Source organism: Euprymna scolopes, chromosome 15 (genome assembly GCF_053919585.1).
Source record: "Euprymna scolopes isolate OS-2025 chromosome 15, ASM5391958v1, whole genome shotgun sequence".
Lineage (NCBI taxonomy): Eukaryota > Metazoa > Mollusca > Cephalopoda > Sepiida > Sepiolidae > Euprymna > Euprymna scolopes.
In genome coordinates, this window is record NC_136496.1 from 129,831,412 (window position 1) to 129,855,713 (window position 24,302).

The 24,302-nt window shown below is 32.1% G+C and overlaps 1 protein-coding gene across 3 annotated transcripts in view; it reads left to right on the top strand.

Annotated features, from left to right (window-relative positions):
- LOC145294135 (nesprin-1-like) overlaps positions 1 to 7,671 on the top strand; it is a 1,091,614-nt gene extending 1,083,943 nt beyond the window's left edge. For all 3 annotated transcript variants that reach the window (XM_080141241.1, XM_080141242.1, XM_080141243.1), the window contains one exon: positions 6,802 to 7,671. In XM_080141241.1, the coding sequence (XP_079997367.1) occupies positions 6,802 to 7,516 (715 nt within the window). In that variant the 3' untranslated portion in view covers positions 7,517 to 7,671. The remainder of the gene's footprint in view (positions 1 to 6,801) is intronic.
- Positions 7,672 to 24,302: the final 16,631 nt, after the last annotated feature.

Sequence of the window (24,302 nt, forward strand, 5' to 3'; positions counted from 1 at the left end):
TATATATATGTATATATATAACTATATATATGTATATATATGTATATATAACTATATATATGTATATATATAACTATATATATATGTACATATATATATAACTATATATATGTATATATATTTATATATATGTATAACTATATATATGTATAACTATATATATGTATATATATATGTATAACTATATATATGTATAACTATATATATGTATATATAACTATATATATGTATATATATGTATATCTATAACTATTCTTCACACTCCTTCAGTAGAGGTCTGTTTTGTGCCCTCCCTCCTCGGTCCTGCTGAACCTACAAAAGTCTTTGCTTTCAACCAAGAATATCTTTCAACTAACATTCATTATTCACATAAATAACTAAATATACTAAAGTAATTTTATGTCCGTACGTACGTTATCACCTACCACCCCTTTTTAAAATGATGGAATCACCCGATCACCAAAGGCGGAATTCAAAAAAGTAATTTTTTAAAATTTCATCGAATGTCGCTGTTGTTGAGTGAGTTGGGCTTGAACGGAGGTGTCCTACTTTTCATTGAAGTCCTTTTCATTTTTAAAAAAAATTTTCTTCTCAGTTTGTTTAAGCTGGGGATGGGACATCCTACTGGATGACACACATACACCCACTAACTCAGATATTCAACCGAGAGATCTTTTTAAGTTTCTGAGCGTCCCTTTAAGTGCAATTGTTTGAATTTCTTTTGCACTTTGTTCACCGGGTATATTTGCCAGGTAGTTTTTAAAATTCTTTTTCATGAGTTCAGTTGTTTCTATAATTACTGGAATGATAGAAATCTTCCTAAGATTCCAATTTCTTTTCATGTCGTACATAAGATTTTGGTATTTCATTATCTTTTCTCTTTCAGCTTTGTGTAGCATCATTGGGGGACACTGACTTCTACTAAGGTTGCTTCTTTCTCCTTCTTGTCCCATCTCACTATGTCAGGTTTTATGGCTCCGTTTTCATAGATTTGGAGCACTTCATGATCCTTAAGGTTTTTAGGTTACTGCAGTTGCTCCAAGTTGACAAGGAAGGGCATCATCTGCTGGCTATTTCGCATGCACCATCGCAACAAATGACTGTCCGTCTTACTTGCCGTAGATTGTCCAGAAACACATCAGCAAGAACGATCAGAAGCCTCCAGAATCCCAACCCAGGCGCTTTTGCATTTCCGCGTTGTGGTGAATGCAAAAATCAAACTAAAATAAACTGTTTTGTCTTTGGAACAAAGATAAAAGTGTTGTATCTGTTCTGTCCTAAGATGACGCAATAATATAGTGGGGGTGCATTTGTGCTGGACATCTACACAATGGAAATCTGACCCAAATTCCTACCAGACAGCAAAGCATTTTTATGTGTATGTTTCAGTTTGAACAAAGGTGGTTCAATAATATCGTGGAGTCTGTGCTGGACACGTCCATAAAATAGAAATTATGTCAATCACGGCAAAATACACAATAGATGAAGGATGCAACTGTGGAATTACCACGGGTCTCACTAGTTCACCTGAATTAATGTTAACTTGGAGTTTTCTGATGCATGTTTGTCAACAGAAGATCTTTGCAGGGGAGACAATTTACTTAAATGAAGATGTTTTTGTTAATAAATTTTTATATACGTGATTATATATAATTTCTATATCTATACAAGTGAGAATGTGTGTATGTGTGTTTGTGTAAGGACACTTCTCAACCTATATCCTCAACGAATTTTTTATCTACAGACTTTAAATTTGGTTGAATTGAATTTGAATATAGAGTATAGGAAAAAATTTTAAGCGTTTTCATCCGAAAAAAAAAAAAAAGAAGGGCTACTAAGGGGTCAAAATTGAAAAATTGTTACGTGGGAGTCATCAGATTTTTATCTCTTTGCTGTTTCACGAATGTGCATGCGCAAATGGTTCACATTACATTAAAAATAAATAGGTCTTAAAAAATGTTGCAATGGTTATCGTACTTGACTCACTGTCTTTAGGTTTCAGTTTCGATCGCAGCTCAAGTATTTTTTTTGAATTACAAGAAATGAACCGTTTCGAAAAAACATAATACTCGCATGACCATGTCTCAATTTCTTTTTTTTCATTGTTTGTAAGGAATTTAATTTTACGTATAATACCGGGCAACGCCGGATACATCTTGTAGTTTTAATCTAATTTTGTATATTTATTAGTGATGGGACGATTCCAATACTTTTCCCGATTCCGATATAATTACCAATTCCATACTAAATTCCCGATTCCGCTACAATTACTGATTCTGATTCTTTATAAATCTCTAAATATTTTACTAGAAAATTGTTATTTTGTCCCGATTATCTTAAAACACATCTTAAATGTGCCTATATTTTCTCAAACGTAAAAACACACTTGTGTGCGTGTGGGGGGGGGGTGATCTAGAGATTTTAGTTTTACTGGAAGTTTGAATCAATAAATATTTATTATTATTACAACAAGCAGTGGAAGATGTTTTATAGAAAAAAAATCCAATAAATAGATAATTAAAGGAATCAGTTTTGGCATCGGAAGACAAGCTCAAATTTTCCTGATAACGATTCCGATCCCTCAAAAAACTTTGATTTTTCCGATTCTGATTCTGATTAATCGTCCCAAAACTAATATTTATATATAATTTTATATGCTTGATTATATTTATAACAATTGTTTATTACATGATTTTAATTTAAGGAACCAAAAAATATAATTAAAATTGATAATCTTGTATGTTGAGAAATCAATGAGAAAATTGAATGACGTCACAATAAAATCCAACCCATAAATATATAATCGATATACAATCGATATATAATTGATATGTAATTGATATATAATTGATATATAATCGATATATAATTGGTATATAATCGATATGTAATTGATATATAATCGATATATAATTGATATGTAATCGATATATAATCGATATCGCTCTATTGCTTCATCCTCAAAAAATCTTTGCACAATTTCTGAATATGCAATTCTTCCATATTGTTTTGCTAATCTTTCCACCATTAGCAAAAGAAGCTCTACATTGCTACGGATCTCATCAGTCCAATGCTCTGGAGGCCTGCCACCAGATCTTTTAATGGGAAATTCTACTTTCATCCTCAGTATACATTTGTGGTCAAGCCAGTTCAGTCTTTTTTTCTTGCTAACCTTGATGACGTCGTTTATATTTCATCTTTATTTAGAAAAAGATTTGATCAGAATAAAATAAAAGCTGAATTTTAATTACAAATTGTAAAAAAAAAAAAAAAAAATAAACACGAGAAGGTAAGGAGGAGTAAGTAGGAATTATATTTTTTTATTGTTTTTTGCGTTTTATAATTTGTAATTAAAATTCGACTTTACTTTGAGTTTTTTTTAATGAATAAATATGAAATATAAACTATGTTTTCGAATGAGATTTGATTTTCACACTAATTTCTCAACATTTTTCTAGATTGATACAATTTGTTTTTCTTATATATATATATATATATATATATATATATATATATATATATATATATATATATATATATTAGTGATGAGACGATTCCAATATTTTCCCGATTCCGATTCTTTATAAATCTCTTATTATTTAATTAAAAAGTTATTTTTACTGATTATCATAAAAACATGTCCAAATATTTCCTCAAACGTAAAAACACACTTGTGATATAGATTTTAATTTTACTGGTTGTTTAAAGTCAATAAATATTTACTAACAGTGAAAATAAAAAAGATAATTGAAAGAATCGTTTTGGGCATCGGAAAATATGCACAGAATTTTCCAATACCGATTCTGATACCCCCAAAAACCTCCGATATTTTTCCGATTCCCGATTCCAATTCTGATGAATCGTCCCAACACTAATATATATATATATATATATATATATATATATATATATATATATATATATATATATATATACACACACGTTTTATTTTTTATTACCGTTTGTAACTGAACAGAAAAAAAAACGGTAATAAAAAATAAAACGCATATTTGCTCTACAACAGTATTGAGCACTTTCTTCAGGTTTTTATTAATTACCATTTCTACTATATATATATATATATATATATATATATATATATATATATATATATGTTCAGAAAGTGTGGGAGAATAACCTGATTCTAATAATCTAATTCTCTAAACATGAATATATTTTGTAAGTCAAGACTCACTTTTCGAATTTAACATTACACCGGGTTTCATGTCTCCAGTAGGCAATCGTCAATTACTGCTTCTGTTGTGGTTCTTATTTGAATTCAAATGAGAACTAAACTACAACAAAAGCATGAAACTCGGTGTAATGTTGAACCTGTGAGGTGAGTCTTAAAAAATTGTATCAGCTGTGTTCTCTGTATAAGATGTACTAATATTATGACTAATATCATAATAAGATGTATGTATATGATGAGAATAGCTATGATTAAGATGTATATTATTTATATGATAGGATGTTTATTTTATGATTAAAATTTATGCTATTTATATAATTAGGATGTCTATGATATGATTAAGATGTATATTATTTGTATTATTAACATGTCTAGGATAAAATTAAGATGTATATTATACGATATAATTAGGATATATATTGTTTACATATATGATTACGATGTCTATGATGTGATTATGATGTATAGCATTTATATGATTAGGATGGCTATGATATATTTAAGATGTGTCTTATATCATAAGGATGTCTATGATATAATTTAGATGTATATTCTTTATATGATTGGGATATCTATGATACGACTATATGTATATTATATCTATGATTAAGATATATATTATAATAATTAAGATATTAATGATATCATTAAAATGTATTTTATTTTTATATTTTATTTTTTATTTATATGATTAGATATTAATGATATCATTAATATCTATATTATTCATATGATTAGGATGACATGGAGGTGAATAATCAGACAATTACAAGTACAATTAGAATAAGTAAATGATTGTATATTTGTTTAAGTGTTCATAATCATATCAAAAATATCTTAATTATAATAGTGTCACAATATCTTGTATTTATTCATGTACATCAATATTGAATATAAAGTTTTGTAAAAATCGAATACGAGTAAAAGACATAAAAATATGATATATATATACATATAAAAATTTGTCGGATTTTTGAAGTCAGATCCAAATCGCATTTAAGTTGACAAATAAAACTTTATTTTTTACAAGACAATTTTTTGTTATATTGTTGTATTGTGTTAATGACAATATAGTTATATATAAAACTTTATTTCTTACAAGACAATTTTTTGTTATATTGTTGTATTGTGTTAATGACAATATAGTTATATATAAAACTTTATTTCTTACAAGACAATTTTTTGTTATATTGTTGTATTGTGTTAATGACAATATAGTTATATATAAAACTTTATTTCTTACAAGACAATTTTTTGTTATATTGTTGTATTGTGTTAATGACAATATAGTTATATATAAAACTTTATTTCTTACAAGACAATTTTTTGTTATATTGTTGTATTGTGTTAATGACAATATAGTTATATATAAAACTTTATTTCTTACAAGACAATTTTTTGTTATATTGTTGTATTGTGTTAATGACAATATAGTTATATATAAAAACAATTTTTTGTTATATTGTTGTATTGTGTAAATGACAATATAGTTATATATAAAAACAATTTTTTGTTATATTGTTGTATTGTGTTAATGACAATATAGTTATATATAAAAACAATTTTTTGTTATATTGTTGTATTGTGTTAATGACAATATATTGTTGTATTGTGTTAATGACAATATAGTTATATTGTTGTATTGTGTTAATGACAATATAGTTATTTGTTGTATTGTGTTAATGACAATATATTGTTGTATTGTGTTAATGACAATATAGTTATATATAAAAATGACTTACTTTTGCCCAGGCAACTGTAAATATGAAACATTTTCATAGAATCACCTAAAAACAATAATCAACAAGAGGCTAATTCATTTTAAATTGAAGAATATAATATGAGTTGTCTACCTTAAGTTTAAAAATGTTCATCTTTAGCTATGTAGCGATAAGTATTGGGCCAATATTTTGTTAAAATAAAATACGAAACTAAAGGATGTTCTTTTTGCAGGTGGTGAACTTTAAATTAAAATAAATCACAGAAAGATATTTTTATTAGACAAATATGTTGTTTATTTCACAGAATAATTTTTGGCATTTATAATTTGAATAAAATTAATTATAGTTTAAATAAAATTAATTATAATTTAAATACGATTTCGACCCTGTGGCCCGAGATTCATGCATATATATTGTAATCTAGAGGTCCAATTTTCACAAACTCTATCCATTAAATTAAGATGTATTTCGGTAATAACGCTTCAAATGTTGTCTTCCAAGTGGTCTATTGTGTCTTGTACATCAGTGTATACATGGGACTTAACATATTCTCAAAGAAAATAATCTAATATGATTAAATTGCATAAACGATGTTATCAGTTAACGAGTCTATTTTATTAAATTATTCGTTCATCAAATGTTTCAAAAAGATTTTCCAAATAAATTTGCACAATTTGCAAACGCTGCTCGAGTGTCAGTCTCTTCATGATGAATTGCCAAACGAAGCTGAACTCAAAATAACTGATAGTTGCCAAATCTGAAACTAAAGAAAGTAGAGTTGTCAATTTAAAGTTCGCCGCCTCTAAAAATACATCCTGTTTATAGCCATTTTGTCATTTAATTTCAAAATAAATTATAACACTTTTTTTTTTTTTAAATATTTTTCAGTACCCACATTAATGATGAAAACACAGATGACGTGGATGGGAATAGTCAAGCAGCTACAGGTGTAATTGGAATCGGTCAGGTGGATCACTCAGCATCGTCAAAGGATTCTTGCGCAATCTTAAAACCTGCAACACTCATAGCAACCAACCCAGAAGTTGAGAACGTTGTAACGAGCTCTGTTGATGTTGAACGCAAACCTCCAACTCCCAAGCAAAGAAAACAGAAAACTGTGCCACCCGAAAAGAAAGGCAACCATATTGTTAAAGATAGCGCAGAACTTCTCACTACTCACGAAGAGACGCAAGGAACCGTCAACGTGGAAGTGAAGCCCCCAAATCGCAGACGAAGAAAAACAAAATCGGCTTCAGCAGAACAGAAAGGTGGTGTTGTTGGTAAAGATGATATAGAACCTGTCGTTGCTGTTGGAGCCAAACAAGGAACCTTAGTTAACGAAGAGAGCGAAAAGGACAAACTGTGTGACATCTCTGATGAGGATGAGGTTGATGCAGCTGCTGCAGGGCCTTGTAGCTGTTCATCATTCTGTCGGCGAGCCTTCTGGGTTGCCCTACCCATCCAGGCCCTTTTGCTTCTGCTGTTGGGCTTGGCATCCCTTTTGCCGATGACCGAAGAAGACTACAGCTGTGCACTGACCAACAACATGCAGCGCTCATTCACATCTGTGCTTCAATATATGGATGGACCACCACCGGTTTAAAATTGTTTCACCAACAAAACATTTTTTTATTATTTTGTTTCATTTATTTAAAACATTCAATTCAAAATGTTCATATCATTGTTTAATGGAGCAAAATTGTAATTTAATCATTATATATATATATATATATATATATATATATATATATATATATATATATGAAGAATAAAATACACGATATTTCATAAAATTTGTGTTGTGGAGACAGAGTGTATGAAAGCCAAACTGAAAACCCAATTAAACGCAGGTAAAATAAAAACAAATGAGAAATTGGCTGATTTCGTTCGGACAAACAAACATCTTCTGAAAAAAATGCAGATTTGAACATTTTTTTTGAAAAACGATACAAGAAAAAGAGATGTAAAACGAAATGTTTTTGGCGCATGCGTAACTATTTGCAAGTATGCAGCGCATGTGCGAAAAGACGTTAATTTGAAAAAGCAAAGAAATGCACACTTTTTCAATGAACGTCTTTTTGAATGCGCTGCACGTTTTCAAATACTTACGTATGCGAGAAAAACGCCGTAATTTGCATTTTCTTTCCTCTGTTGTTCCATTTTTCTAAAAACTTTCCAAATCTTCACTTCTATTTTGATTTGAGCGAAACTGGCAAATCTTTTGCTTGTTTTTATTTTTCCTGTGTTTAATTATTTTTTCATTGTCTTCTTTTATAAGCGCGCACATATATATGTGCGTGTGTGTATGTGTCTTTTGTTGTGGCCTTATTCATAAGACGCGAGTGCTTGATAACCAAGAAATGGAAACTGTAAATATGAAATAAACATTTTACTTAAAATTTTATATATATATATATATATATATATATATATATTATTTTAAACTATGTAAAAAAAAGAAAGAAATCAACACTGTATGAAAACAGATTTACTTGACCTAGAGGCCGCAGATAGTGTGAAATGGATAGTCACAAGAAAGTATTTTTCTGTATAAACTTTATATATATATGCAAACATTGAGAAGATTGTAGGCCAAGAAAATGTTAATGTTTCATTATAAGTCAAGATAAATGCAATGGATTTGATTTTAACAAATTGTTACAATTCGTTAAAAGACCGTCCTTGTCCATCGCCAATAAACAATGTTTGGACATGAGTCGATTTAGAGACGTGGATTGATATATCAACGCTGTCAGCACTAAGCAATCATTTATTCAAAATGCTTACATAGTAGCAGAAACAACAAACAAAAAACGTCTAGCAGACTGCATCCATGTTTTATTTTGCTAATAAAGAATGTATCTTGTTATTTAAACAATCAAGGGAGATCATCCGGGTCATAATATTGTATGCATCTAGCTTTATTGATCACTAATTTTGGTAACATTAATTCTCATATTTTTACTTTGCATAGCATTTCTCCAAGTCTCCAATTTCAAAAGTAGATTTTCCATTTTTTCACAGACAAACACTAAATCATCATCATCTCTTCCTAACGATCCATATGAAACGCACTGGATAACACTTCAACAACACTGGATAACACTTCTTAGCTGAAAAGCAACAAACCCAGCATCTCAAATCTCTAATACGTAATCACACTTTAACATTAAAGCTATCACTAAATGCGTTGGTCATATTAACACAATTTTGAATATTTCTGTGATTGGATGTTGATTAACAGGTTCAACTGAAGTTAAAGACGATATTATGGAATGTAATGCATTAATCGATTACGTTTGCAATTATAAAATTTATCCCATGAAGAAGAACTCCCGGTGTAAAATGACCATGGTTGTAGTAGATTTTGCCTGCGCTTAAAAGTCACACTGAAATCTTGTATTTACGATTTGTTTGAAAGGGTCAGTTTTACAGGGAAATTTCACGATCCTTTCATATACAACCCCTGATATTTCAAAATGGTCACCCATCTTATATTGCTCATGCTCACTGTTGCTTAACTTCAGTGAGTAATGCGGTACCAAATTGAAAACTGAAACCTACACAATAGAAAAATGGTTTCAAAAATGACTTTAAAATTCAGACCCAAATAGCATTTAAGCTCACAAATCAAACTTCAACCAATTATTTGTTATTGTTGTACCATGTTCTTAGCAATATAATAATGTACTTTACAATTTACTTTTAAAATTACTCATTCTAATCTACACGACTGGTAATATAAAACGTTTAAATTATTAAAAAACAGTAAGGGGGATAACTCATCTTTTACTTAAAGAATATAATAGGAGTTGTCTACCTCACAACTAAAATTTTATTTCTTTTTCTGTGTATTTTTTTAAATTAAATCTTTAGTTGTAAGATCACAAGAAATATTAGTTTTGAGATAGCTGCAAATAAATAAACACTAAGAATGACTTCAAGCATCCGGGCAACGTCGAGTATGCGCATCTTGTAATATAATAATTGTATATTATGATAAAACTAAGATATTCAGGAACATTTCGAAAAAGGTTCCTGGTTTTCAAATGTAAACCTGGCCTAACTAGATACAACACTTTTCATCGTCTTATTGTTTAAGGCCATGACATTAATTTTTTTAACTCCTCATTTGAAAACAATGCTCCTGTTGATCATGTATCATTTCAAATTTCATTGTTCTGATTTTTATGTGATTGAAAATATAAATAAAAGAAAATCGTATTTTAAATCTTAATAAAAATTTTAAAAAATTGTTATCTTTACATTTGAAAATAATTGTTACTTTTGTTTTCTATGATTCCAAAAAAATTGTAATAGCTTGAGTTTTATTGATTTTTTAAAACATTTTTCTACAATTTTTATGAGTTTTTTTTTGTTTTATTGTAAAAAGTACCCTTTTCTAAATCTCCCCTCCTCCATCCCCTAAAAACAGAAAATCTACTTTTTAGGCGATTATACGTGAACACCTTGGAAAACTTGACAGAATGGAGAAAAGAAAAACATTTTGTTTAATTTAGAGCGACGGATCAGTTTTGCATATAAATTTAACGTAAAATGAACCCCAATTTTCGGGCCATTCTAGCATTTTATTACAATTAATAGTTTTTCTAGCATTTTATTACAATTAATAGTTTTTCTAGCATTTTATTACAATTAATAGTTTTTCTAGCATTTTATTACAATTAATAGTTTTTCTAGCATTTTATTACAATTAATAGTTTTTCTAGCATTTTATTACAATTAATAGTTTTTCTAGCATTTTATTACAATTAATAGTTTTTCTAGAATTTTATTACAATTAATAGTTTTTCTAGCATTTTATTACAATTAATAGTTTTTCTAGCATTTTATTACAATTAATAGTTTTTCTAGCATTTTATTACAATTAATAGTTTTTCTAGCATTTTATTACAATTAATAGTTTTTCTAGCATTTTATTACAATTAATAGTTTTTCTAGCATTTTATTACAATTAATAGTTTTTCTAGCATTTTATTACAATTAATAGTTTTTCTAGCATTTTATTACAATTAATAGTTTTTCTAGCATTTTATTACAATTAATAGTTTTTCTAGCATTTTATTACAATTAATAGTTTTTCTAGCATTTTATTACAATTAATAGTTTTTCTAGCATTTTATTACAATTAATAGTTTTCATTGTTATGGGAGATAAATCCTGTGTGTTTTTATTTTGTTTATTTTTTTTGGGGGGGGGGCTACTTTTTAGGTGATTATGTATGATTTTGCAATTTTTTCTGACTTTAGATTCGTGGTAAAAAAAATTAATTAACTGCCTTAAAATGCTAGAATGGCTCTAAAATTAGGGATGATTTTATATTAAATTTATATACGAAATATATGCTAAAAATAATTTGTTTTTATTGTTTCCACCAAGTCTTTTTTAGAGTGGTCACACATAATTGCCTAAAAAAGCAGAATCTCATTTTTGAGAATAGAAATAATCTACAAAGTTTTCTGTTTTTTCTTTTTTTCTTTTACTCATTCCTGATAAGAATGCAACTTAAAATCCAAAACCAATCAATATTTGAAGGCTTACACAGAATACGTGTGATTGTGTACAGGGCATTTCTTGGCTTCCTCCCAACATTCTCTTTTTGGCTTCTGGCATCAGAGATTTTGGCTCAAACTTCTTTAAGTACAAGACCTGAAGAAACAACTACATTTGGGAAGGGGTTAGGGAAGGGGGTAGGGTTAGGCCCAACGAAAGTTGAATCATTATTTCCTCCTGGTGTTGTATATCATCCCAGTATAAACATCTTGAAACAAATAACGCAACTCATTCTTTTAAAACAGCTGTAGAAGAATTTCTGTTACAGAGAATTTGAATGAAATGAACTCTACAAACAGAATAGTTTTGCAACATTTTTATTTTTCATTACAAGATGTAATTTTCAAACAAAGTACGGATGTAAATGCCGAGACGGGTGTGAAGAAAAAAAACTATAAAAAGAGCATGTGTACAAACCGATGATCACATCCAAGAGCACATTCGAGATCACGTTCGAAATGACGTTTTAGAGGTCGGAGAAAAGGAGCACCATCATGTTTTGTTCGGGAAAGTGTCCAGTAATAAGGGTCTATCTTACAAAAAAAAGAAGTCGAGTTATTACTTGTCTTATGCTCCTTGCAATGTACTCTGCTACAATGTGTTGGGTCTACATGAGTAAACTTGGGTAACATTACAATTCTATAAAGCTTTTTATCTAGAATCCTTATTCCAATTTTGGTCTAAATGCATAACATGATTTTGACTCTAAAAAAAAACAATGCTTAAGCTTAAGGGGTTTTAAGAAAAAATTGAAATTCAGAAAATCCTGTTTAATTGGTGTTTAATAATTATGGATCAAATTACTGCAAGTCCGATAAATCTTAACTGTTCAAATGGAACGTCTTACACATATTATACCCCATTAAAAACCTGTCAAAATAAACTAAAATACATTAAAATTTGGGGAATATTTATTGATTGATGCTTAATTTCGTATATTATTAAGATTTAACATAAATTGGAGGTATTTGAATTTTTATGAAACGTTTATACCCCCTTTTGCCTCCTTTGGGTGAAACTAAATATAGCCTACACTCTTATGCCCAGTAAATGTCCAAAATTTCTAATGATCGGTTAATTAGATTAGAAGTGAATCGTGTGCATAGAAATATAGACACATACCTAACTTTATATATAGATATACATTTTTCAAAATGATTTTTTGTTACAGGTGGATAGTGCATAATAGAATTATGCATGACATGTTGATGAATTATGCACGACATGTTGATGAATTATGCATGACATGTTGATGAATCTGAATCAATTGCGCTTCAAATCTTTGTGTTTTCCTTTGACCTCATGTAATTTTAAATCTTTCAACATTTGTAGTTATGTTCCTAGTTATTTGACGATACATGTTTGATTAAAAATCTTTGTTTTCACAGAATTACTTATTCGTATTTGGATTCTTCAGATTACTGTTCTCATCTTGAATGTCATTTTCACAACGTTTTGGTCGATGTAACCTCCGACTTTCTGCAGATGTATCTTGTTGAACTCAAAAATGTTTTTGTCGAACTTGGGAATTTGGACAGAATTTCCAACGGAACCCTTTATTTACTTCACTGGAGTAGCATGTTCTCGTTCCATCAGCCATGACTGGATAGAGGGCCTGTGTAATTCGCAATTGTATTTTTTGGTTTTCCACATCGAGAATTGAACCTTCGACTTTGATTTTTCCAAGTACTCTAATAACTGCACCATGGGGTCCTTGACCAAGGACCAATGACATCGTGGTTAGAATGAAAATGACACGATGAGAACATTAGTTCAAAGAATCCAAATGATACAAATAACCAATCCTCATCTCAAAAATTCAGAAATTCATAATTGATTGCCTTTTGACATTGATCTGTTTTAAAGGATAACCAGTTTTTTTGTGCAAGAAATTGTAAGACAATGGATGAAAACTCAGATGTGGAGAAAGCATATTTGGATGGTGAAGCCATTGAGATTTTTGTGAAGTTTTATCTTTTCATGAGATAACTGGATCACAGGGTGGAGCAGGTGCTAGTGTGATTGCAAGAGTTATGAATGGATGAAGTAAATTAAGGGGAATTTTGTCATTATTAACAAGCAGAGCATTAACATAGTTGACCAAGGAAAGAGTCTATCAGGCATCTGTATGAAGTGTGATGATCTGTGTCAGTGAAACCTGCTCAGTGAGGGTTGAGGACATGCATTGCATGAAGCGGAAAAGACATAAAAACGATACAGTGCATGTGTAATGTGAGTCTTAAAGGCAGGTTTAGATCTGATGACCCCAGAGGGAGATTAAATCTGAACATTAAATGATACGTGTGCAGAAGAGTAGACTTTGATGGTATGGTCACGTTGAAAGAATAAATGAGAGTTTTTGAGTTTGTAGATGTAGGACAATTGAGGTCGTGATGCAACCTTGTACACACGTTTTCCCTCAGAACCCAACACGTTGTATGCAGTCGATGTCGCAAAGGAGACTAAAACAAAGAACAACTCAAACTCAATTTTCGTGTAACAACGACATTTATTCTGGATACTTCACCAAATAAACCGTCATCATGCTCCTTTTCTTTGATCTCTGTCCTCTCGAACGTGCTCTCGAACGTTATCGTGAGTTCAGTTCACAAAGGAAACCAACGAAACATTGGAAAATGTGATAAAAATGGTCTTGAAAGGAAGAGTAATAAAGACCTGGGCAGAGTTAGGTTAGTTTGGAAGTCAATTTCAGCAATGGATATGATAATGTTTATTTAAAGCACTGGTTACTATTTAAGTTTATTCTTGCAAATGAAATGAGGCGTTGTTTAATATCTTTATCATTATTATCTATTTATTTTGTGTATCAAATAACGTCGATTTGTAAGTGATTTAAAACATTTTTGTATATTTTTATAAAGTTGCCGTATTTTTTTAACGTTGTGTTTTGCTCTGTGCTTCAATGTAATGTGCTTTAATGTAATGGAGTTTGTTTGAAGTGCTGTTTCAATTTTGATTTGTGCAAATAATAATTTATTGCAATTAATGCCGGAACCAGTTTTAACCGGAATTATTGTGCTTAATGGTAAAACGCACCCATTTTATCAGAAATGTAAAAACAAAAAGTTATAAATTCTTGTTTATGATAATAAAAAAAAACTCTTTCTATTCGTCTCTCTTTTTTCATACAATTATGCTGATGATAATATGATGATAATAATAATAATAATAATAATAATAATAATATCATTAGAGAGAAATGAGCATCGGAATATAAGAATCAGAGAGAGAGAGAGAGAGAGAGAGAGAGAGAGAGAGAGAGAGAGAGAGAGAGTGTGTTTGTGTGATGGGGAGAGAAAGTGTGAGTGAAATCGATGTCGCCTTGTTGGATTAAACCATCCTCGTTGAAGAAAAAATCGATATATTCCCCTAACTAAAACTCGTTAATAAGTGATGTATTAAAAACTGCCTGATTACCTCCCCTTTATTATAACTCTTTTATATACATCAAACTAGATATTTGTGTCAACTCGACTTGGTGTTGCAACTGCACTACAGAAATAAGTACATTTTGTTTTCTCTTTGGCATTATTAATTATAGCATCAACAGACAAACGTTGTTGCTTTCGTTTGAGCAAACCTTTTTAAACATTAAAATGGTTCCTAAATATGCACACTCTAGTCATTCTTAGAACTGAACTGCACGCCTGTGGAACTTTGTTCTGTTTTCCTGCTTTCCAGCTGACTACAATACAATTAGTTTTTTTTAAAAAGTTCTTGATTATTGTACATGTTCAGCTGAAAAGCAGTTGTTGTGTTGTTTTTACAAAATTCGTACTTGATTGGTAAGTAATTGAATTTTGATTAGTTTTATTTAATGCAAACAGATTTTGTGCAAGAAATATAAGACATTGGAGACGGTTGAGGACTCAAATTTGGAGAAAATGTATTTGAATAGCAAAGCTATTGATACTGTTCAAAAATTCTGTTACCTTGGAGCACAAGATGATTCTGGTGCTAGTGTGATTACAAGAGTCTGGAATGAATGAAGTAAGTTTAGAAAACTTTTGTCATTACTAACCAGCAGTGTTATCACTATTGACCAAGGAAAGAGTCTATCAGGCATGTGTATACAGTGTGGTGATGTACGGATGTGAAAACCGGTGTTGGACATGTGTTGCATGGATAGAAATGATTTGAGAATCATATGGTGGGTGTGTAATGTGGGTCTTAAAGACAAACTTAGTCCTGATGAGTTGAGAGAAAAATAAAATCTCGACAATATACGGAGACTCCAATAGTATTGCCACATTGAAAGAATGACTATTATTCATTTTGTTGTAATACGTGTGGTGTTGCTTGCCATGCATATCTTTGCTACGTGTGAATAACACGTTCTTGTATTTCTTGTTATCCAGGTATCCAATAAACCCTAGGTCATTGTGACCCGCTAAAAAGTAAACTGTACTTATCTAGGGTGAAGGGTAGTGGATGTAGAACAGTTAGGGTAGCAGGGTTAGTTCATAAGAGAAGGCCAAGGAAAACTAAAATGTTAATGTCCTTTTTTGAATTGCTGTTAAATCAGCTGTTACACTTTGACTTTGTGATGCTCGTCAAAATCCAAGTCTCTTTCCTTTCATTTGTTGGCAGACACAAAACTTTTTGCCTTTCCTTCTTTACACAATCTTCAGTACGCATTCAAATGAGCAAAATTTCAAACTTTTCTGTTAAATTTAACGTTTATTTATATTACACGCTTTCAGCTCATTTAAAATTCATATTAAATTCATTATTACAACGTCCTAAACAGATTCACTGTATTCATACGCACATTTTCAAAAAGTAGTGCTTTACTAAAATGGCGATTATTAATTTTAAAAAACTGTCGCCATTTTCATTACAAAAACATGGGAAGAAGTGATAAAAATGGAGCTGTAAAGAAAGAGGGATAAATAAAGACCTGGCCAGAAATAGGTAAGTCCAGAAGTCAATTTCTTAAAGTCACCAAATATATACTAGTCTGAAAAAATGTATGTTAAATCGAATACAATGATGACTGTAGTTAGGATTGAAACTTCAACCTCTAGAAGAATATCATTTGGAACTGATTGTTAATTAGCACCTTTAATCGTTGAGCCACGGGTTCAAATCAAAAAATGAAGAAGGTAAGAGGTTACATCGGTTGAAACGTTAAAATAATAATTTAGATGAAAATAGTCCAAATAATACAAATTATTAATTATAGTCTCAAAAATTCAGAATTAGTTTAAAAATTAATTTAAAAAAAAAAATACCATTTTTATAATTATAACATTTAGAAAACTGAATAATGTTATATAATTTTTTTATTCAAGAATTAAAATTATTTTTATTGTTTGTTTCTGAGATTTTCTTTGTAAAAACAACATATTCATACCAGAAGACTTTGTGTTTATTTTTCTTCTCTTCATTTTCTTGCTGGTGGTATTAACCCGAGAGGGTAAGCGCTTGTGGAAAGAGAAATGTACGGTTCTGATGTCACTGACGAGTGGTGTTGTCTGAATTGATGCGTATTTGCATAAAAATTGAAGATATCTGAATTTCACAAAGGGCTTCCATTTGCTATTTGTCTCCTTTGCACTAAATTAAATCAAACTAAATATAGCTTAGATTATCAACCCTTTTGCTGAACAGCTGCTCCATAATTCATACTGATCAGTTAATTAGTCCAGGAGTAAATCCGATACAAAAATAAAAACATAAACATACACACACACATAGCTAAGTTTTATACAAATAGAAATAAATTTAATTTTAACAATTGAGCATATTTTAGGTAGAACGACTCCGGTTAAATGTGGTTTTTGTGGTGATTGCTAATTCGTTTGGTTAACTAGGATGGACAGAGAATGACCCCCTTTCATACTCACACTTTTGATGGCCTTGTGCCTAATTTGTTAAAATGTATTTCAGACTTTTGTAAAATAACAATTCAAAGTGTAGTATCTGTTTGGTTCTCAGTTAATGAAGATCCTTCTTGACTGAGGTAATTTAAATTTTTGTCCCAATCCAGAATATCCCTTTTAGGGAGTTGGATTTTCTCCATTTTAAAAAACGACCTTTTGTCGAACTTTGCTTCCCTGTTGACGACAGCATGGTCGTCTTCAAGTCCAATATTAACAAATAGATGTTTATTTATAAAAGTGAAATTGTCTGTGTGTGTACATTTCCCTACCAAACTACTCTGTCAATTTTCAGTGTACAGACTCGAGATTTGGGAAAATTTGGCTGCGAAGAGGTCAAAATTGAAAGAGTTGACCTTTGCAGACTCTACCAAACTTCTCTGCCAATTTTGGGTCTAAACGCTTGAAATTTTAAATGTAGGTTACCTGGACATGAGTCGAACTTTTTAATATGTATACATATGCACGTAAAGTTATGAACAATTCATCGGAGCCGAGCAAAGCAGAGCTGAACTGCTAGTAGTTAAATAAAATAACTTTTAGGTAAATCCTGTAAAGTCTAAGCAGATGGATGTCCATTAAATATGGATGTCCATTAAATATGGATGTCAACATTTTGCTTTTTCCAACAAGAACCAATGCTTCAATTATTGATCTTTAAACTAGTCAAGATTTTTTTACACAAACATTTATTTTTCTGGTAAGGATTTCATTGTCTGACAATTTTGTCATTCCTGGTCTTTTGATTTAGGAATGTCAAGGAAAGATTTTGATTGAATCTGATGAGACACGTAAAATTCTCTTCCCTGTGAGACTTCATGCCTGACAGAGGAGGAGTGCTTCATCTTCACTATGAGTCATCAGCATCAATCGCCTCCGCCCACAAAGTTTTCTTGTATACCTCTGCCCACTTCTCCCATATGTTGAACTTATGACCTTTCACGGAAGTCGAAGAAAAAAAATTCACTTGACTTTATAAGACATTCCATTCCATCACAACGAGCATTTCATTTTGTTATTTTTGTTTTTTTGTTTTTTTTTTGTAAAAGCTTCTATGATTTTATTTTATTGTAATATTTCATTTTGTTGTTTAATTAAACAAATGAATCGAATGAAATTTAATTTGATGCACAGTGGAGTTTAACTATATACAGAGTGATGACTAATAAGTGGAGTGAAGTCATATATGGAGGGATGGCTAATGAGTGAAGTATGACTAGATGATTAGATATAGTTATATCAATGAGTGGAGTGTGATGAGATATGGAGTGATGGCTAATGAGTGAAGTATGACTAGATGATTATATATAGAGTTATATTAATGAGTGGAGTGTGATGAGATATGGAGTGATTGGCTAGTGAGTGAAATGTGACCTAATGTGTCATTGCCACGTTCATGTATTTTCGTGCATTATTTCTTTAGTCTTATAAATCACGGAGTTGCTTCTCTTGCCATTTTTATTTATTATCATTGACTCACTAATAGTCCCACAAGCCATCATCAAAGATTTCTCTTGTGGTTTTCTCTGGATTCTGAGTGACAACAAGTTTCCCCAGACTTCCAGTACTCTCCACTTCTTTCAATAACCTTTGCAAAAGAATTTGTGTTATCACAACGGCCGATTACCATTGATTGCTTTCTCGTTGGTAGCAACTATTAGCCTTCACTGGAATTTAGGTGGTAAAAAGCCTCACTAAGGTCTCAGTCCTCTTTGCACTCATCCGGTGGAGGTCTGATTAGTGCTTTCTCTCCTTTGTCATTCCATCCTCTTTGATACTCCTCACTTATTTGGTGTGGCGTCTGTTTATGGGAACACACACACAAACACACACACACACACACATGAGGGAAGAAAAATAAATAAAAACAATAAAACATGGGTAGTGGAAGACAAGTGCAAAAGGGGCTTAACTTGCAATTATACCGTTTCAGTTTTCATGATTCCATGTGATGGTCTTTTGTGTTTTACATCTGTAGCAGTTTCTGTATGTCCGACTTGTGTTCATGTAGTTCATGTGCAATAGTCTCCACATTCGTGTGTGTTAGTTTCTGCATTCAAAGGTTTTCCTTAATATTTCAGCCATTTTAATTATTGTTATCCGTTGTATCTTCTCAGCCATCCCTCTGATTCCAATCTCTCCCATTCTTTTTTTTTTTTAAGTTTTTCGGTATTGTTCCTAGTGCCTATCCTACAAAAGCTGCACTGAATCGAATTACAGCAACCACCCATGAACAAGTTCCTACCATTCAGTCTAGATTTCAGGAGTAGTTTGAGGCTCTTCATATACAATTCTTTCGTCTTCTCTTTTATTTCATTGCAAAGCATCATATCAAGTTCAAGCACCTTTTGTATCAGGATCTCCTAATCTTTTACCATTTGGCAAAATACCGTTCATGGCTCCTCTCTTTTCTCGTTTAAGATTAAGTACTGCACGTTTATTTTTCTTATCAGTTTGTTGAAACTGAGAATGGAGCATCCTACTGGATGCCAAACATTCACCTGCTAACTCAGATATTCCAACCGAAAGATCTTTTTAAGATTCTTACCGTCTCTTTAAGTACAATTGTCTGAATCTCTCTTGCACTTGGTTCACCGGGTATATTTGCCAGGTTGTTTTTGAAATTCTTTTTCATGAGTCCAGTAGTCTCTAAGTGTGCATGCATGTGTATGGTGTATGTACATGTTGTATATATGTATAGACGGTGTTATATGGGTTGGAGCATATATGTGTATGCACGTATGTACTGTGTATCTCTGTGCATTGCATGCATATTAATACATTTGTATCAGAGTCCGTGTGTGAATAGGTGGGTGTATTTGTTCATATATGCATATCTGTGTTTGTATATCTGTGTCTGTTTTTGTATGTGTGTATATATATCTGTCATATCTGTGTTTACGTATTGGAGCCGGTATTTGTATGCATGTGTGTATGTGTGTGTGTGCATATATATATTTATGTGTGCATTTGTCATAATACAGCAATACATGTCAGAATCGAGGATAATTGGTGCAATAACATTAAAATGATTACATAACGAACTTTTACATCAAGTTAGGATAGTCAAAGAGTCAATTAGATGGAAAGTACCTGGCGTAGGATGTTTACTGAGCCAAGCAGAACTGACTTCTGGAGTACGATGATGTTGTATCTGATTCCTAAGGAGTTTCGCTGTTTCATAAGATCATCAGGAATTGAGCCAAGGCACCTATGATTATTGGCACGGTGGAAGTTTTCTTATTCCACAATCTAGCAATCTCCGCCATCATTTTCTGATAGTTCCGTAGTTTCTCATTCTTCTTTCTTGTTAAGTTGATGGCGTTTGAGCAAATCATATTAACAATTTGGCATTCATTAGTCATTTTGTTCACAACTACAATATCCGGTTTCCTGTGAGTTATCTCTCGGTCACACTGAATCATGAAATCCCAGAGAATCTTGACATCTCCATTTTCCACTACCCCTTCTGGGTGATGTTGGTACCATTTGTCCGTCACTTGAATTCCAAACTTTTGGCAAAAACTCCAATGCAGATTTGTACAAACTTTGTCATGTCGACGTTTGTATTCTTTTTGAGCAAGTATAGAACACACACTAACAATGTGTGACACTGTTTCAATAGATATACCACACAACCTGCATTTATCAGAACAATCTTTCCCATAGATGTTTTTATTTATTGCATTTGTATTGAATGCCTGTTCCTGAGCAGCAAATATAAGATTTTCTCTTTCTCTTTTCAAGTCACCTTTTGACAGAAAATTCCACGTGTTCTGACATTTTTGTGTCTTAGTATCTCACTCAAACTGACCATGAAGTTTCATTCTTACCAACTCAGCCAACTTTTTTGCTTCGATTCTTTCCTTGTACGTTTGCTCGTCTTCCAATGGATCTTTATCTAGCTCTTCCTCTTTCGCCACTGCTGCGAGTAACACTTCATGACTGTTGGCCAAGTAGTGATGAACACTTTTAAGCTCTTCCCTGACACATTTTTCAATCCCAATCAGCCCTGTTCCTCTTTTTTTCCTTGTGATATACAGCCTGAGTAGATTAGAATTTGAGTGAAGTGTTCCATAATTGACTTACAGTTTCCGTGTGTCTCTATCCAGTATTTCATTTTTTCCTGTGTCCATCCTACAAAAGTTGCCCTGAATCGAATCACAGCAACCACCCATGAGCAAGTTTTTACCATTCAGTCTAGCTTTCAGGAGTAGTTTGAGTCTCTTCATATATAATTCTTTCGTCTTCTCTTCACTGCAAAGCATCGGATCAAGTTTAAGGACTCCCAGGTATTTGTAGCCTTCAGCATCATAATCTCCTAATTTTTCACCATTTGTCAAAAAGGATGCCTTTGATGCCTCCTCTCTTCCCTCGTTTAAAACAACTGCACGTTTAGAAATTCCAAATTCCATATTTGTGTCTTCACTCCAGTGCTGTACAGTTTGAACCAAAAAGTCAATTCTCTTTTCTGTTTTGCCAAACAAATTCAGATCGTCCATAAATTACATGTGGCTAATTTTTCCTCGCTTGATCTCCCATCTTTGTCTCTCTTAGTACATGTGTCAATGGTATGAGTTCTATTATAAATAAAAGTGGCGAAAAGTAATCTCCTTGGAAGATACCGCATCTGGTGTTGACTGTCTCTACAAGTTTCCCATACTTTTTCCTATGAACCCAATTATATCTTCAGCCACCCCTACCATGTTCAACTGAGTACAAATGTGGCATCATAAGCTTTTTGTAATTCATCCAAGTTACATTCAAGTTTGTGTTTCCTCTTTTTGCAGTTCTTTAAAATACATTTATCAATCGATAGTTGGTCTTTTGTTCCTAAACATCTTTTCCTTCCGCCTTTTTGTTCCACTGGCAGTGAACCATTTACTTCAAGATGGCCATATACTTTGGAACTGATTATCCCTGTCAGTGTCTTCCAAAGCAAGTTCAAGCAAACAATTAGTCTATAATTTTGAACATCTTCTAGTATCTGACACAATTTGATACAATCATCCAGAGAAACAGCAAGCCTCTCATGGATGCCTTTGAAAGATCGCAACTAGTACCCATGAATTCCATCGGTCCGGGTTCTTTCCACTTAGGCACGAACTTCATTTGTTTTCTTGAATCTTCAACAAAAATGTGGATATCGTCTTGTTTGTGTCCTTTCAGTTTTTCACTTAATCTAGCGACTCAGTCAGCATCAACAATGTGGGAAGTCTCTCTCTTGACCAAAACTTTGTCGTCTCTTGAGGGTTAGGAGCCACTGTTTTAGTTTCAGCTTCTTCCAAATTGCCAAAAAGTACATGACTGTTTTTTTTTTTTTTTTTGTTTTTGTCTTTGTTTTTTTTAATTAAACTGCTGAATTCTGTTATTATACGTCCTAATCTTGAAAAAGTTTGCATAATCTGCTGCTTTATCTCTTCCATAGTTGTATTAAACCCCTTGGCTTTCAGTTTGTATCGTCTATCCAGTTCTTTATTTTCTTGTTTGCATTTTTCCACTGTCCTTTGAACCATGCTCGAATTCCACCTTGATCTTTCATTAATCTCTTCAGGTCACCTTCGTCTTCTTCTTCAATATGGTTCTTTTTCCTGTTACATTTTTGGTTCTTTCGCCCTTAACATCTCACCAACCAATACAGCTCCTGCTTGCAAAATGTCTCTGACATCTGTTATGCTCTCCAGTGACACCTTATTCATTACTCTGTTCACATTATTTGTCGCATTCCTTAACTTTGTCTGGTCAACATTTTTGCATTAAAAATCTTTCCTTTTTCAGTACTTAATGTAATAAGTCTTCAGACGTACCTCCGTACTGTATATCGATACTCTATGGCTGACTGGGATAGCTTCTGTACGTTCATATCTGACCTACCTCTGCATTCCATGTTTAAAAAGGATGTGTCTTCTATAGTATCAGACCTGACCGAATGGTTAATTGTAGGCATACACCGATTCATACCATCCAAAAAATTCCAACAAAAACCTAACAGCCAACCATGGTTCTCCCCTGAATGTGCTTCTGCCATCGCGCACAGAAATCACTTTTTCCATAGCTACCAACGTAATAGATGTACTGAGACTAATTTCAGAACTGCCGGCAACCACTGTAAAAGAGTAATAAAAAAATGCAAGAGAGCTATATGCTCAGTCTGTTAAATCCAAAGTAGCTGAGCAGCGGCTTGGTTCCCACCAGTTCTGGCAAATAGCAAACAGGACTTTGAACAGAAGCGTGCATTCTATCCCAACTATCATCAATGGACCTGAGGTAATCTCGTCAGCATCAGACACGGGCAGACTATTTGCCAAGAACTTTGCAGTCAATTCTACTCTATGCGACAATGGCAATCAACTCCCTGTATTTCCTCCTATAACAGACAACACGCTATGCAACATACAAATATCTGTGCGTGAGGTCGCCAAGCTAATCAATAACCTCGATTCCAGTAAAGCAACTGACCCTGACGGCATTCCAGTTATAGTACTGAAAAAGCTCCAACCAGAACTTGCCCCCATACTTACAAAACTGTTTAAGCATTGCCTTAAGGAGAAGTGCTTTCCAACACCCTGGAAAACCTCATCAGTATGCCCTGTATTTAAGAATTCAGGCAAAAAGTCATCTCCCTCTCAGTACAGACCAATAAGTCTCCTGTGTGTCATGAATAAGTTGTTGGAATCCATATTAAATAAAGAAGTAGTCAACCATCTCAACAGAAACAACCTTCTTAGTGACATGCAATATGGTTTCCGCTCTGCAAGATCTACAGCCGATGTGCTAACGGTTATATCTCATAGGATTAGGGAATCTCTTGACAAAGGCTTCCTTTCCTGGGCAATTCGAATTAAAACTTTTTTAAACTGTGATACCGAGATGCTATCTATTCAGGAGGGAGTGGGTGGGCTGATTTAGGGG